A 17,652-nucleotide genomic window follows, 5' to 3' on the forward strand; every position below is an offset into this window, starting at 1 on the left:
GCAATCTTGGATTATCCATTGCACTCCAATGGACTAGTAGATGTGCTAAAGGTCCTTACAGACTTGTTGAATCACTCATTGGGGCTGTTTTCATTTATTGCAATTCTTCAATTGATACAGTTTGGAAGGTATTGTCCTTCTATAATTACATTGCTCAACTTTTCATGTTTGGAATAAAACTGTTGAAAAACAATAATAAAGATCTTCATCAACTGTATGAATATGAACAGTGAAATAATAAAAATGCAATAATATTTATCTTGGCATTAGGTGTTCAAGGATTTGTTGGAACCCATAATTAGTCGAGAAATGCTCAAGATACATCCAGTAACGGAGTTGTATGAAGTATGTTAAAAGAAACATTTGAAAGTGAAATTCATGGATTTGTGGAGAGAAAGCATGGCTTTCGATGTGTTCATAGATGATCGGCTTATGGGAAGAGGAACCCATGGCCTCAAGAAAGAAATCGCTCATAATAGAGCAGCCAAGCATGCATTAGACAATATTGGAAGAATATTGGGCAATAAAGACAGTACAGATGAATCATGATCTTGATTTCATTCAATCAATTTACATGTTTGCAGGCTTTGTTTGTTTCTTGTGATGTTCTTAAACAATAAATCTCATTTTGATGTGATCAATTTTGCAGACACTATATTTTGTTCGGGCTAATAAAATCATTTTTAGACACCATATTTTGTTTGGCCCTATAAAAACTTAAAAAAATAATAATAACAATAATAAATAAAATTTAATTGATTGGGTTGTTGTTTTCACTATTACTTTAATCCAATTTTCAATTTTATTTTGATTCCACTTTTAAAATAATAGGAAAGATTCAGGCAAAATCCGGTAATTAAAATAATATCGATATCATCCATGTAATTCTTTTTCCCCACCTCGTTGGTCAAGTCATATGATAGCTTGGTTGTTAAAGGATACCTGTTTTCACTTGTGTTTATGTGTAAAAAATAAAAAAAAATTTAAGAATTCTCACAAGCAAACTTGGATTATCCACTGCACTCCAATGGACTAGTGGATGTGCCAATGCTCCTTGTAGACATTGTTGAATCACTCATTGTGGCTGTTTTCATTGATTGCAATTCTTTAATTGATACAGTTTGGAAGGTACTGTCCTTCTATAATTACATTGCTCAACTTTTCATGTTGGGAATAAACTATTGAAAAACAATAATAAAGATCTTCATCAACTGTATGAATATGAACAGTGAAATAATAAAAATGCAATAATATTTATCTTGGCATTAGGTATTCAAGGATTTGTTGGAACCCATAATTAGTCGAGAAATGCTCAAGATACATCCAGTAATGGAGTTGTATGAAGTAGGTCAAAAGAAACATTTGAAAGTGAAATTCGTGGATTTGTGGAGAGAAAGCATGGCTTTCGATGTGTTCATAGATGATCAGCTTGTGGGAAGAGGAACCCATGGCCTCAAGAAAGAAATTGCTCATAATAGAGCAGCCAAGGATGCATTAGACAACATTGGAGGAATATTGGGCAAGAAAGACAATACAGATGAATCATGATCTTGATTTCATTCAGTCAATTTACATGTTTGCATGCTTTGTTTGTTTCTTGTGATGTCTTAAACAATAAATCTCATTTTGATGTGATCAATTTTGTTAACACTATAATTTGTTCGGGCTAATAAAATCATTTTTAGACACCATATTTTGTTTGGCCCTATAAAAACTTAAAAAAAATAATAACAATAATAAATAAAATTTAATTAATTGGGTTATTGTTTTCACTTTTACTTTAACTCTAATACAATTTTTGATGGGTGTCGAATCCACCAGAAATAAAATTAACTGAAATTACCAGTAATGAAATATTTTCTGCAGCAAGTGATAAATCCAGGTTGAACCCTAGAGACTGAATTATTAAATTTCGTGCACTTGTGTGTAATTGAAAACAAGAGAAACAAATATTGGTGGGGGGGGGGGGGTGGGGGGTTTTGTAACACAAAATTAGAAGAAATCAGAAATTCAATAACTAAATATGAAAATCTCAATTTAAACAAACTTCAGTCCAAGGTAATTCGCATTCCAATGCATTGATTTGATCATAGACAAAAGAAATACAATTATCTCTTATTGAATACTTAACGTAGATTTTCCAAACAGTAAGGTAAACCCCTGACTTCCCTATATCATTAAATTCGAGCCCAGCACTCTTATTGACTCTAATTATTAACTGAGTTAGTATTAAGCAGTCCTCATCAAATTAATAACTGCTTTAAGAAAAGGAAATAGTTAAGCTGAACAACAATTTATGAAGCATAAATTATTTAATCCACCCTATTGTTTCCTTAGGTTATTATCAAAAACTGGGATCATAATCAATAAAACCTAATTGCTACTCATGTTTAATCTTACACAACAATTACGGATTATGAAGATGAACTAGCAATTGATCAAATCAAACAATTAACTAATAAGCCTTTTTAGCAAATCATTCAACAGATCAAAAACAATTAAATCAGAAAACAAAAGATATTCAAAAAGGCATAAATTAAATTAAGAACCTGGTCTCATAAATCACACATAAGAACTTGAATCCCTTGAAATGAATTAAAAACATAGCCACTCATTTTCATGGCTTACAGAAAATTAAAGAAGAAATAAAGAAGAAATCTAGAATGTAAATGGAGAATGAAAGTCTGAATTGAGATGCTCTTAGTTGCTTCCCAAAGATGTATTTATACTAAAAAAAAACTAATCCCAAAGATAGGAACCAAACCAAACTAGGAAAGGTTTTGAAATTCAAGATGCAGATTTTCAGCTTGCATTCATGTTTCTGGAATCAAGGCAGATTTTCAATGACTTTCTTTTTGAATCTACCTCTGCCCTCTTCAGGAAAGTTGTAGCCCTATTTCTTAGCTTTCCAATGGGTACTCATGGACCCAAATCTGAGCTCTACAGCCTAACTTATGGCCTAAAAACTGGGACTAGTTCAGTAAGACAATACAACCCATTGTGATGACTTCATTGCCATTTTTGACAATTAAAATGGCCTCATCTCTCATCCAACCCTTCATAGAAGCTGTAGAGGTGGCTCTTAAGGTTCAATTGGGCTTGACCTTGCTTCATTTGGACGTCTGAAACTCCAAATACAAAATAAATACTAAAACTAGTCATAACCCTTTTGGGATGATTCCCATAACTCAAGTTGGGATGATCTCGCCATCCTGGATTATAAGTATTAGAAAAGGGATCATACCTGTGTTGTGGCTGTCCATAATTTCCTACTGCATTAATATGTTGCATTGATTCATCCTCTTGTAATGCAGGACACATGTCAGTAGCATGAGCCAAACCCGAACAAATCTCACATACCTTAACAGTTTGCATTTTTCCTACAGCCAATTGCCTCACCAAAGAAGTTAAATTAGAAATCTGTTTCTCAAGGTTAGATGTACTTACCTCATTAGCCTTCTTAGGTGCGTGATCCATTCTCATTCCAAACTGCTGAGAATTTGCTGCCATGTTAGCAATCAGCCTCCTTGCCTCTTCTGGTGTCTTGTTAACCAAAGCTCCTCCACTAGCAGCATCTATCATACTGCGGTCCATTGGTAGAAGTCTCTTATAGAAATACTGAATCAAAAGCTGCTCACTTATTTGATGATGGGGACAGCTTACACACAGCTTCTTAAATCTCTCCCAGTACTCATATAAGCTCTCTCCATTGTACTGTCGGATGCCACAAATTTCTTTTCTAATGTTGGCAGCACGAGAAGCAGGAAAATACTTCTCCAAAAATATCTGCTTCATCCCATTCCATGAGTTGACAGATCCAGAAGGAAGGTAATACAACCAATCCTTAGATGTGCCCTCCAGTGAGAAAGGGAAATCTCAAAGCTTATTTGATCCTCTGAAACTCCTTGTAGTTTCATGCTGCAACACACAACATGCTGGAACACACAACACACTATTACTTTAACTCTAATCCAATTTTTAGTTTTATTTTGATTCCACTTTTAATTCCCTAGCTCATTAATGTTTTTTTAATTAAATTCGACTTTTATTTTATTTCTAATTTGTAATTTGATTTTAATTTTGACCATCAATTTTATAATAATTTAATTTCATTCTTTAGATTTAAAATTTAATTTTAAAAATTAAAGAAAAAGAGTAAAATTTTTTTAATTAATCTTCACCCTTTATTTTCTTTTTTTAATTTTATTTCTTAGCCATTGGATTTAAGAGAATGAAAACAAATTTAATGTTTTAATCTTAACCTTAATTTTCTTAGGATCTGATTCCCACCTCTAGATTAAAAATTAGTTAAAGCGTTTTACACCTTTTAATCTTGACCCTTAATTTTTGTATGATTTAATTTAGACCTTAAGATTAAAAGTGAAAATGACAAAATGGTACAACGTGATTTTAACCATCTATTTTCTTAGGATTTAATTTTTCACCTTTGGATTAGGAGTTTGTTAAGAAATTTTTGTACATTTTAATCTAGGCCTTTAAATTTGTAAAAGCAAATCTAGACCCTTAGACCAAAGAGTAATAGGACAAAATAGTCCCAAATTAATATTAGCCATTAAATATTTTAGGAATTAATTTTGGACCATTAGATTAGGGGTTTGTTAAAGAAATAAAGACAAATGTTAGTACTATTAAATCCTAGCCCTTATTTTTTTTAAAGATTTAATTCTCCACTATTAGATCAAGAATTAGTTAAAGTAAAGAAGACAAATTTTGTACACTTTAATTTCAACCATTGATTTAATTTGTAAGAGCAAATCTTGACCCTTAGATCAAAAGGAAATAAAACAAAATAGTCCTATTTTAATCTAAATCTTTGATTTTTTTTTTACCATTAGATTTAAAGTTAAATAATAATAATAATAAATCAAAAATACAATTCATTCTTTTAATCTCAACCTTTCTTTTGGTATCTTAGATCATGGCCCTTGATTTTAGAATTTTTACTCCTTATAAATACCATCCTTTACAATATCACAGGACAAAACACTCATCCCCTTGCCGTTTTATAAGAAACACCACCCATCAGCATTTCATTCTATACGACGCTGCTCTCTCCTTCCCCTATTCACCCTTTACCTCTATTAGATCTAAGTGGAGACACAACTTTCAGCGCCTCTTGCTAACGCCGCCTGATGGGCCGTTTCTTTCTTATTGATAATAGTACATAATTGAGACCCATTGCAACTTCCCCCTCCTTCCGTGACATAGACGAACCTCAGATCCATATTCAGGACCAGATTTGTTTGTTCCCTTATTTCTCCAAAGTGTCCGTTTTCGTACAAAAGCAAAGTATCATTCCATCTATGTTCAGGTGAAATTTTGTTGATTTTGTCTTGATTGGTCTTTGTGAGTTCTCCATAGAAGATGAATGATTGAGTTTATCTATATATATATACATATATATATATATATATATATATATATATATATATATATATATATATATATATATATATATATTACAAGGATAATCAAACGATTTATATTATTCTCTGTGCTTGCAAGTTATGTTTAATCTGCACACACTTTTGGATTGAGAGAGAACCTGAACTGTCAAATATGCCTAACCATTCATATGTGTAGATGCTGACTTTTCACTACTAGTACTTTCTAGGAAGTGTTGTTTTATCATTAAATGGACATATTAAGATCTAAATGTCAGGAGACACTCTGTGGACTTTATATTTTGGTAATGGGAAGGTTTTGCACTTCATAGTTTGCTGTTAGCATTATCATTAATTTCATTTTGAAGTACTTTTTTTTACAAATTCATGGCGGTTTTAAAATTGTAACTATGTTACTATTAACTAGTGAGAAGCCAGTAATGTTAGAACATGTCTTATTCAGTACAAATAGCATGTTAATAGGAAATTGTTTCCATGAGTTAAACATGTATTAGAGTTTTTGAAATGTCTTTGTCCGTAACTTTGGGATGCCTCATTGTGATGGATTCGGCCACAGTGCATCAGTCAAAGTGAATACTGCCTCATTGTGATGGATTCGGCCATAGTGCATGTGCCAAAGTGAATACTTGAGCTATACTCTGAGATTTAATATTGAAGTAATGAATATTCCACTGTGTGAACTATATTGATGTGACATTATATAACCTACAAATAGAGAAAAACCAATTTATTTTCAAAACAAAAGATGTTTTTTCTATAGAATTTTTAATAGTTAAAGGGGTGCCCCTTAAACTACTTAAATGGAGGATACCCCTTAAATTGTTACTAGTTTATTAATTTTTTTTTAGAAATACATTTTTTTTTCTAGTAGTTAAAAGGGGCTACCCCTCAAACTACTGAAATGGGGGATACCCCTTAAATTGTTATTAATCATTAAAATTTATTTAAATCAAATAATATTTTTATACAAATTTTTCAGTAGTTAAAGGGATACCCTTAAACTATTTAAATGGGGGATGTCCCTTTAATTTTTATTAATTATTAAAATTATTTAAATCAAATAATTTTTTTTAAAATATATATATATATATATATATATATATATATATATATATATATATATATTTTTATTAGTAGAAAGGGGTACCCCTTAACTACTTAAATAGGAGGATGCCCCTTAAATAGTTTCTAATTTATTGAGTCAAATAAAATATTTCTATAAAAATGTCCTTTCAGTAGTTAAAGGGGTACCCCTTAAGTTACTTAATTGGGGTGCCATCAAATTATTATTAATTAATTTAGGCCAAATATTTTTTTAAGGGATTTCCCTTGAGCCATTCAAATGGAGAAGACACCTTGAATCATATAAATTAATAAAATTAATCAGTCCTTTCTGCATAAAATGTCTCTTTTTTTAGTAGTTAAAGAGGGTACCTTTTAATTACTTAAATAAGGGGATACCCCTTAAATCATCATTATTATTATTATTTTAATTATCAACCAGTTGTTTTTTTCTGAGGTTCTTCTATTCATTGTGCTTTTAGTGTTATAAATTGCGAAGTAAATAAATGGCTAGTTGAAAGGAATAGCAAATAAGAGTATTTTAAATTTAGTCTAGTTTCAGTCAAGGTCTTACCTAAAACCAAAATCCACCTCTAGTTGAATTTCTTTATTTTATTTTATATAATTTTCTTGTTGAGATGGAAGATCCATAAATAAATATGCAAGCCATGATGGCAATTTTGTACTGGTTGTATTTTGTTAAAAATTAGAAAATATCCAATTTTTAAGCGAAAACTCTGTTGAATTTTCGACAAAATTGTAAGTAACTAATATTTGATTTAATGCGTATTAAATCTCTTTTGTTATTGAATTATGTTTAACTCATGAATGATGAAATGTGTATGGTATTTTTTTTTTAGTTTGATTAAATTAGTAAAGATTAAGATTATAATTAATTAGTGCCAATGATGATGAGACTTTGATCTATTTAGTGGGATACCCACGAGTGGGTCAAACTAAAAGAATGAAAGGCTTGACCTATATTAATTTAATTTTATTTCTGTAATTGTTAAAGATGTTCAATTCATGGATTACAAAGTGTACAATTGCAAAATAATTGAACTAATAAAAGTTTTTTTTTTTTTTTAACAAAACATGGTAAATAATAAATTTATTTGAATTGATAAGAATTAAGATTATGATTAAGTTAATACCGATGATGATACTTTGATTCGGTCTGGTGGGAATACCTGCTAATTGATCAAACTCTTTAGGCATTAAATTAACACATTCATTTCAATCGGGGAACTGGTTAAGGAATGGAAATTTTGATTTGTATTAATCCAATCTCTTCGCTACTATATTTAAATTATGCTTAACTTATTGATAATTTTTAATTAAATTAATAAAGATTAAAATTGTGGTTAATTAGTGCCGACGATGGAACTTTGACTTTATTAAGAAGGGTACCTGCTAATGGGTCAAACTCTTTATGTATTAATTAACACATTCTTTTTTAATTGGGATAGTGATTAAAATGAATCGAAGTCCTAATCTATATTAATTTAATTTCTGGATCGATATTATACATTGAATTTTTTTAATTCCAAAACGGCTTTCATTTTTGACAATGTGGTTCTATCTTCAAAATTCATTTCTTTTAAGCAAAACTTAATTTTTAATTGGCAAATGACTCAACGTTCAATTTTTTACATACATTTTAAATTTTAGCAAATTTAGTTTTCATCAAGAAATTCTAGATTTTATTTTCCTGTGAAATTACCTCTCAGACCTTTTTTTAAATAATTTAAAAGCTATGATTCAATCTCATAAAAATCACCAATTATCAAACTGGATAGCTCCCTTCTTTACTATATTATTTTAATCATTTTCCTATATATTTTAGAAGATCAAAATCCAAAAAATTGATTTTTTTTTGGAATAGATAAAAACAATAAAAATAAATAGTCACAATTCACTTTTTAGATCTTTTCACTTACTCTTATATCTGACTTACCCTAATAATGAGAAGTTTATGTGTTTTTACATTTATGCCCCTTTGTTTTTGAACAAACACAATAAACCAATATTATAATTTAAGCTTCATTAGAATTACTGACATTAAATTATTGTTAGCTCATTATTAAATCTACCTACCCTGTTTAGGGACAATTGTGGAGTGTCTAACGCCTTCTTCATATGTATATAGATCCCGAACCCTGGATCTCTAATATTAAAAGTGATAAATATTTTTTTTCTTTTTTAAAATAATAAATGATTTTCTTTAATTTTCTCTCGAAATTAAAATGGTGACTCCTCACTTTCCACTTTAGTGAGAATAGCCTGGCGACTACAAAACCCTTTGCGACAAATTTCAAAAAATCATGCTATGTTGTTTGGGTGCTTGCAAATGAAAGTCTGTTTACATTTTCTAATTCCTAAAACTTTTTTTAAGTGTCTATTGATCAATCTTTTGTTCCTCATCTTCTCTCCCAAAACTCTCTCTCAATATTTTTCTCTCAATATTGTTTCCTTGTTGTAAATGAGCTGATCCACTCATGAGTTCAAGGCTCCGTTGAGCTTATTTTCTTAAAGAGTTAAGTTTGAGTCGAATTTTTAGATTTGTTTAATAAATAAATCAAGTTCACATTCATTAATACACAGTTTGTTAAAACTAGCAAATCTGACTTTTTAAATAGATAATAGATTCATGATAAATCATTTATAAACTCGGTAAATTATCTTATTATATTAAAATGTAACTTATTTATATTGATTAATGTATTTCATAATGTTATAAATATATTAATTTTAAAATTATGATATAATGAAGTTATAAGAAATATAGTTACAAAATTAAAAATATAATTAACATAAGTTGATTAAAAAAAAAAACTCCAAGTTTTATTAAGAATCCATTTGGTTAAATTTTATGGTAAAATCCATTTCATTTGCAAATGAGTTTTATGATAAAATTCATTCACAAATGAATTTCTTTGTTTAATATATTTTATATTAAATATGAAATTTATTTCAAATTAAATGAATTTTGTGTTTGGAATAAATAAAATAAAATGATATATAATAAGAGGATAATATTATCACTTGAAATATATGTGATTTTAAGTTTGGAATTCATTTGCAAATTCTATCAATTTTGATGGAATTTAGTTTAGTTATAATAAATTTCATAAAATTGACTATTAAAAATTTCAAATGAATTTTAATTTAAACCAAACACTAAAGTTTTAGATTTACAAATGAATTTTATAAAATTTTATGGAATTCATAAAAATTTCAAATGAATTTTCATTTAAACCATACGCTAAAATTTTAGATTTACAAATGAATTTTATAAATTTTTATGGAATTCATTTATATCAAATATTTCCTAATAGAATCATATTTATAATTTAAATTTAATATATTTTTTATGAAAAGAAAGTTTTCTTTTACATAAAAATAAAGTTAAAATGATAAGGTTTTTTTTCTTAAGAAAAAAAATCAATTTGCGTTTGAGTTATATATGTATTGAGAGTTTTGAAAGTTGGTGTTGGTATGCGTTTAATCCAACAATTTTGAGGAATGTATATCTTCAAGCATGCATGGGTACTTAAATTAAGCCATGCACCTAATTTTAGGCAAGCAATTTCTCAGGTCGGCTTTCGAAAAAAAAAAAAATTCCCCGTTCGGCAAGTAATTAGATACTCCACTAAGTTTGTTTGCTGATTTGGTAGTGACGAGTTATAATCATTCATTCAGTTGGAGTGATTATTAGGTGACTTCGGTCCACGTTTATCTTTCCTCATAATCATATAAAATTTATAAACATGGTTTACTTTTTTTTATTAAAAATAAATTACTATAAATTCTTACTTAAATTTGATTTATTATAAATCAAATATACAAATATGTGGGATTCATATATTTAATAAGTAATCCATCATACATCTTATATCTTGAGTTTATAAATTGTGATTGACCAAAAATATTCTATAATCTTCCTAACAATAGTTTTTGGTATACTTTTTCTCTCAAAGTCTTTATTATAAGATATTATTTAGTAATAGCTTTTAAGATAACGTTTAATATTTTTATTTTAATTAAATTATTATTTTTTTTATTTAAGTTATTCAAAGAATAAGTAATATTGAACATACCCTAAATAATTCTCTATTAGTCTCCTCAAATTCTCTATTACACTTTTCTTCCCTTCCCTGTATTTTCTGAATAACCAATCACGCTTTATGAGCCCATGGAGGAGATATGTATCATTAAAATGGGTTGAAATTGTTTGCTATGAAACCAAAATTTAGAGCAGTCTTATCTAATTGACATATTCTCTGGCTATGAGTGAATTACTCATATTAATATACGTGATTATTAATAATTTTATATTTTTTAATTTTAATATATAAAAAAATATAATATTTAAAAAATTTTATTAATTATTGCCAATTTTATTTTTATTAATTTTATCTTTTAAACATTTTAATAAAGATTTCATAATAGAAATAATTAAAATCTCTCTCTATATATAATTAATATATATTAATATATTATAAATTATCTTATCATAATGGCTACTTATTATAATATTAATTGAGTAACTATTAAATAATTTATAATTTACCTATAATAGAGAATACTAAGTAGCAATACAGGAATACCCTTTTAATAAAAATTTCATCATAGAAATAATTAAAATCTATCTATATATAATATAGATATAAACATATGTAATTAATATATTATAAGTTACCTTATAATAATAACTACTTATTATAGTATTAATAGGATAATTATTAAATAATTTATAATTTATATATAATAAAAAATATCATGTGTTAATACGGAATGTCACGTGACAATACTATAAAAGAAAATATCACATGACATTCTCTTAGAAAATACCTTTCTACTCTCTACTCTTATATATATATATATATATGGGCTATGGAATTATACTCAATTTACTCTTTAATGAATTTACATTTTTGACAAAATATCTCTTATATATAGGCCATGGACCTTATACTCATCTTATTTTTTAATAAATTTACATCTTTAACAAAAAAAATTATTGTTCAATAATTATGGGTATTATATATATATATATATATATATATATAACCAGTCATGAGTGTATTTGATTAATTGCTGTTCAGACATCATTCAGGTTTATTATTATTATTATTATTATTATTATTATTATTATTATTATCACTCATTTCTGATTAATTTTATTTTGAATAAAATTTCTCTGCAAAGAAAGGTAATTCAAATAAGGCTTAATAGATTTCATTTTTTTTTTTTTAAATATGAAGTAAATAAAAAAAAAATAAATGAATGAAGCTAAATTCCTATTTGACATTGTGATTTAGGGATTAAAAAGTACTTTCAGAAAAAGTATTATTTTAAATATTATAAGAAAAAAATTTGAAAAAAATTCTTTTATTATTTTGATATTTTTAGAATTAAAATTTATCAAATTTAATTTTAAATACTTCTAATTAATATATTTAAAGACATGCTTTAACATCAATATGAAACAGAGCCGCATACCCAAATGAATGTGTTGCTAAAAGCAAAAGATAATCCATTGGACGAAATAGAAGATAATCACCATCATCTTAACCAGCCACTTGATGAAGACAAAACTGCTAGATGAAACACAAGGGACCCAAAAGCGAACCAAACCAAAGAGAGAGAGTTGGATAAAGCTTGAAGGAAACACACATATTAGTTCAAAGAAGCTATATAATAAATCTCAAAAGCCTATAAGCTAAAGAGTTGGCCATAGATAGCGTAGTCCACCTAGAGGGACAGAAAAACCACGAAACTGACCAAAAAAGAGGTAAGTGTTTCAGATTCATAAAAGAGCCAAGGAGAGAAAAATTCTCTTTCTTAAAGTGAGAGATTTTTTGTAAACATCTGCCAACTTGATGTGTCAAACATTAAAGCCTTCTAATGTTTCAAACTTCTTAATTTTTTTAGAATGGGAAATTGATTTTAAATTGAAATTATATTTCAGGCTGTGGTGTGGCCCTAGTTGAGCCAAAAAGTGATGCCTTAAGTAAAAAGAGGAAGAAAGACCCGGATTCGGGAATGGAAATCCAATTATGCTATGTTTGAATTAAAAAAATGAGGGAGAAAAAAAAAATGATAAAGGATAATAATACTTTAAAAAAAGAAGAGAAAAAATTTTAAAAAATAAAAAATAAGAATAAAAAATAATAAATAAATGTTATTATTTATTTTTATTTTTATAATTATTTATTTTAATTTTAAATAAAAATAATAAAATAAATATTTTATTATTTAAAAATTATTTTTTTCCTTATTTTTATCTCAAATATTCAAATAAAGAAAAAAAATATATATAACTTTTATATTATTTTTATTTTCCTTTCTTATTTTCCTTCCTTTACTAACACATTCCCAAACGTAGGCTTAGTCTAATGAATCGTGTGCGCTTGCGCAAGCCTCTTTATTTATTGAGGAAGATTCCCAATTCCTTCTCTAGGCCCTCTCTCCGCAGCCTCATTCGTCACCTGTGTCACCAACTACCGACGCATCCAACAACAAACCTTAACTTATATATACGCGTTGATTCATCATACCCTTCTTACAGATTTTTCTTTTACAGCGAAGATGGATTTTGAGCTGAGAAGGGCTGCAGAGAAGCTCCAAAAAGAGCAAAGAGAGAGGAAGGAGAAAGCCAGATTGAAACTCGAAAGAGAGAGAATAGCAAAAGCAGAAGCCAAAATGCAAAGAGAGGCCATTGAAGCTGCTCAGAGATCTCGAAGGCTTGATGCTATTGAAGCCCAGCTCAAGGTCTTTCACCTAGCCATCTTCCCTTCTGTTTTTTAAATGTTGAAACTCTCTCTCTCTCTCTCTCTCTCTCTCTCTCTCTCTCTCTCTCTCTCCCCTTTAGTTAATAAAGATTGAATTTTTTTCCTCATTCAATTTAATTGTTATTTTTGCTTTATTGATCGCTCTGCATTACCTGTTTCTTTTTCTATTATAATATGAATTATGAATTGATGTTGATTATTCTGATTTAGGGTTTTTGTTTATGATCACATTTTGGTGATTCTATTAATTTCCTAATTTATCTTATGAAATTGGGCATTTTTTTTAATCTTTGAAATTATGCGTGTGATGTAACTGACCATCTCTACGCAGTTTACAAATTGTTGTGGGTTATATATATATATATATATAATGTTACAAGCCAATAAGGCGTAGAAAGAGATATTCATACTCTCTTCTCTGTTTCCATATCCGATTTTCAAATTGATTAGAATTTAAAATGGTTGCTGTGATGCTCATGAATCTTGGTTTCCTCTACAGGCTGATGAGCAAATGCAAGAAAATTTATTTGTTGGGAGAGGAATAATGTTTTCTCGTATACTGGAAGCTGTATCTTTTAACGGTAGTGGAGACAAGATTAAATTGCCTCCTTCCTGTTTCACAGATTTGTCTGATCAAGGTGCTTTCGACAAAGGACCAATATATTTGCAATTATCAGTGATTCATCAAGAAAGTCCATCTGAGACAAAGGCTAATGACCCAAAGCAGCAGACAACCCACTCGGGTGTTCTTGAGTTCACTGCAGACGAAGGTTATGTTGGGCTTCCTCCTCATGTATGGAATAACCTGTTTCCTGTAGGTGCTCCAAATGCTCCTCTAGTTGAGCTTCATTATGTCTGGCTGCCCAAAGGAACTTATGCAAAGCTTCAACCTGAAGTTGTTGGCTTTTCAGACATCCCCAATCACAAGGCTGTGCTTGAAACAACGCTTCGGCAGCATGCCACTCTTTCTCAAGGAGATGTGATCACTGTCAACCATGGGATACTAACATACAAGTTGCGGGTTCTAGAGTTGAAACCTTCGTCTAGCGTCTCTGTCCTGGAAACAGATATTGAGGTTGATGTAGTAGGTTCAGATTCAGCTTCAGAGAGCACAAATCAACATATCCTGAAGCCACTTACTTTAGGAATGTCACTGTCAGGAATGGTTGAAGAAGGGAACTATGATTATTATAAATTTTCTATTGATGATGATACTTGGGAAAAAATTGCTTCTGGGGATGTCAGAGTTGAAGTAAAGATAGATGTTGAAACTGGTGGTGGTGATACTGATCTTTACATGTCCAAACATCCTCTCATATTTCCAACTCGACATCAACATGAATGGTCTTCTCATGATGTGGGTTCAAAGATTTTGATCCTCAACTCTAATGATAAGAACTTGGGAGTGGATACTTACAGCATTGGTGTATATGGTTTCAAGGCAACAACAAAATACAAGCTATTGGTTAGCGTTGAAGGTAATAATAATTTTAAGATAGGTCAACAAACTGGATCTTCCTCATCTGTGGAGATTGATACTGTAGAGTGTAGGAATTGCAAGCATTTTATACCCTCTAGAAGTATAGCACTGCATGAAGCATATTGTAGCAGACATAATGTTGTTTGTCAGCATGCTGGTTGTGGAATTGTGCTGAGGATTGAGGAGGCCCAAAACCACGTGCATTGTGAGAAATGTGGGCAAGCTTCTCATAGGGGAGAAATAGAGAAGCACATGAAAGTTTTCCATGAACCACTGCAGTGTCCCTGTGGAGTAGTCCTTGAGAAGGAACTGATGGTAAGCAAGTGGAACCCTTTGTCTTATTCTTCCTAATTTAAATTTAGAATTTCTATTATTTAATTAATATTAACACTGCATATGTGCATCATACCATCAAATGCCTTAATAGGACTTCTGTTTTTTTTGTCGAATTATAGGACTTATGTTGGGTGGCCCAATTAATTGGTCAATGCAAGAGACATGGGTCTATTGTTATGTTGCATTCCAATCATTGAGGCACGATGCCCAGTTGGTTGCCTAAGATAAAACCATTGATCAGTTGTTTAGATGATTTTGTGGTGTTTACTATGGATGATGAAGGTAGAAATTCCAGAATTAATTCTAGGTCTGAAATGTTGAGATGATATTTAAACCATTTGAAGTTGCAGAAGATGAGGAACTTGTCAGGGTTAATCCTTTGCCCCCTGGATTGAGGATTTAAAATGTCATCTTAAAATGGAAGTGTGATAAAAAGTTTTCCAAAAATCATTGAAAACGAAACATAGCAAGCATATAATGTGTGGCATTTCATTGCTGGCATCTTAATTTGTTAGGGAACAACAATTTACCTATTTATTTATTTGCCTGTGGCAGGTACAACACCAGGCTTCAGCTTGTCCCCTACGCCTCATTACATGCCGATTTTGCGGCGATATGGTTCAAGCTGGGAGTTCAGCTATGGATGTGAGGGACAGATTAAGAGGATTATCTGAGCACGAGAGTATTTGCGGGTCAAGAACAGCCCCATGCGACTCTTGCGGACGATCCATCATGTTGAAGGAGATGGATATCCACCAAATTGCCGTTCATCCAAAAAGTTAAATGAGAAGAACGAAGCTTTGAGGCACAACTGCACGAGGGGCTGGCTATGTGATCATGTAGCGTGGAAGCATGATCTAGCAAATCCAATTTTTACCCGAGTTGGACCTTGTTGCTCTATAGGTGTTTTGATTAATTATATGTGTTTACAATCGACTCTTGTCCTTTGTGAAAAGGGGTGACATAAAAAGAAAGGGAAAGAAAAAACTGTTGTATCATTTGATTGTTTAATATCGGGTGTGTAGCTTTTCATCATTGCTTGGGGTACCTGGTTTATTATTATTAAATTTTGTAAATTTTTTAATAAAGAAGATTGATGTCCCTGCTAAAACATTGGTGTTCATATTATCGAATGGCAGTGGTCTTTTTCATGTAATTTTTTTTTTTTTTATTTTGAATCATATGGTCATCACAGAATTTTTAAAATTTTTAACTTTCTATTAAGAATTAAATAGCCATTTATTCATCTGGATTAATTTATACTTTGGTAATTGTGGCTGGTATGTATTTTCATAATCAATAATGGTAAATTTTATTATAATTCAATGTTTATAATCAGTAGTCAAACACGTAGCTCTTACCAACGTGGGAGGACCCGAAAAAATTCAATTCGAATCGTTTGTAACCAAATTAATCAAAATAGTCTAATTTTTTTAATTAATATATTAATTTATTTATAATTATTATTTTTGCAAATTTTTAATAATATTTAATTTATAATTATCTTTTTATTAAAAATAAAACATAATTATTTTTTATAAATAAAAATAATTGAATGTATTTTTATTAACAATTAATTAAAATTTAGTTATAATGAATAATCCATTAAATATTTTTATTTTTAATTAAATTCAAATTTTTATTAATTTTAGTATTTTAAAATCGATTAAAGTTTAGTTAGGTAAAAATTTTACTTCCAATGTTCACCCTTAAATAAGTCGATGAACTTCTTGTATTGTTAGGATACCAAGTAATGAAAGCTTGCAGTAGCTCCAAAGAGACCCAACAAAATTAGTGATATCATCAGTCATTTACAGTGACCTATGAGTAAATCTCATATTTTAGCATATACTTTAAAAATTTTATAATTCATCAAATATTTCACGTAGCTGAATATCAATAATTTAAACATGAACTTATATAAAAATAAATAATCATGTAAGTTTTTATCGAATCAAATTTCAAATAGTTCAATTTATTTACAACCTTAATAAATTTAAAATTTATAATTATAAAATTTAAAATTATATAATTTTGATTAAGTTTAGAATAATAAACTTAAAATTAAATAAGCCAATAAAGTTTGTTCATACTAATTTTTATCGGTCATCATTCAATTTTTGAAATTATTACACTTCTATCTTTCATGTTTAGTTTATTATCATAAATCCCTTAACTTTATAATTTGTTATACTTTAGTTCCTCAACTTTTGAATTTGTTACTCTTTCGTTCTCTAATTACCATAAAATCTCTCAACTTTAAAATTTATTATACTTTAATCTTTCACGCTAAAAACCCTTAATATATCCGGCTAATTTTATACGTGACAATATCACAATGTAAAATAAAAAAAATAATGATAATAAAATATCATATATGAAATTCATATCACTCTCTTTCTCTCAACTCTTTATCTAATCCTCCACATATTCTCTTTTATCACTCTCTCTATCTGTCTTTTTTCTCGATTAAAATAAAAAGTAAATCATTATTTATTCCTTCTCTTTTAAAACTAAAAAGAAAAATCTCAAAGCAATTTTTTAAGATTCC

General features: G+C 29.1%; 2 protein-coding genes and 1 non-coding gene across 3 annotated transcripts; all 3 read left to right on the forward strand.

Annotated features, from left to right (window-relative positions):
* The first annotated feature begins 399 nt into the window (after window positions 1-399).
* On the forward strand, window positions 400-1,548 carry LOC131169337 (ribonuclease 3-like protein 3). The gene is made up of 3 exons (XM_058128553.1): window positions 400-532; window positions 989-1,128; window positions 1,270-1,548. The coding sequence occupies exons 1-3, from the start codon at window positions 400-402 to the stop codon at window positions 1,546-1,548; spliced, it is 552 nt and encodes a 183-aa protein (XP_057984536.1).
* A 2,092-nt stretch (window positions 1,549-3,640) lies between these two features.
* LOC131169906 (small nucleolar RNA R71) lies at window positions 3,641-3,747 on the forward strand. Its single transcript, XR_009140853.1, has one exon. It is a non-coding gene; the product is annotated as a small nucleolar RNA R71 (small nucleolar RNA).
* A 9,119-nt stretch (window positions 3,748-12,866) lies between these two features.
* On the forward strand, window positions 12,867-16,257 carry LOC110651046 (uncharacterized). Its single transcript, XM_021806236.2, has 3 exons — window positions 12,867-13,265; window positions 13,785-15,080; window positions 15,657-16,257. Exons 1-3 carry the CDS (start codon window positions 13,083-13,085, stop codon window positions 15,882-15,884), a joined length of 1,707 nt encoding a protein of 568 aa, XP_021661928.2. The 5' UTR covers window positions 12,867-13,082; the 3' UTR covers window positions 15,885-16,257.
* Window positions 16,258-17,652: the final 1,395 nt, after the last annotated feature.

Source organism: Hevea brasiliensis, chromosome 10 (genome assembly GCF_030052815.1).
Source record: "Hevea brasiliensis isolate MT/VB/25A 57/8 chromosome 10, ASM3005281v1, whole genome shotgun sequence".
In the NCBI taxonomy this organism is placed as follows: Eukaryota; Viridiplantae; Streptophyta; class Magnoliopsida; order Malpighiales; family Euphorbiaceae; genus Hevea; species Hevea brasiliensis.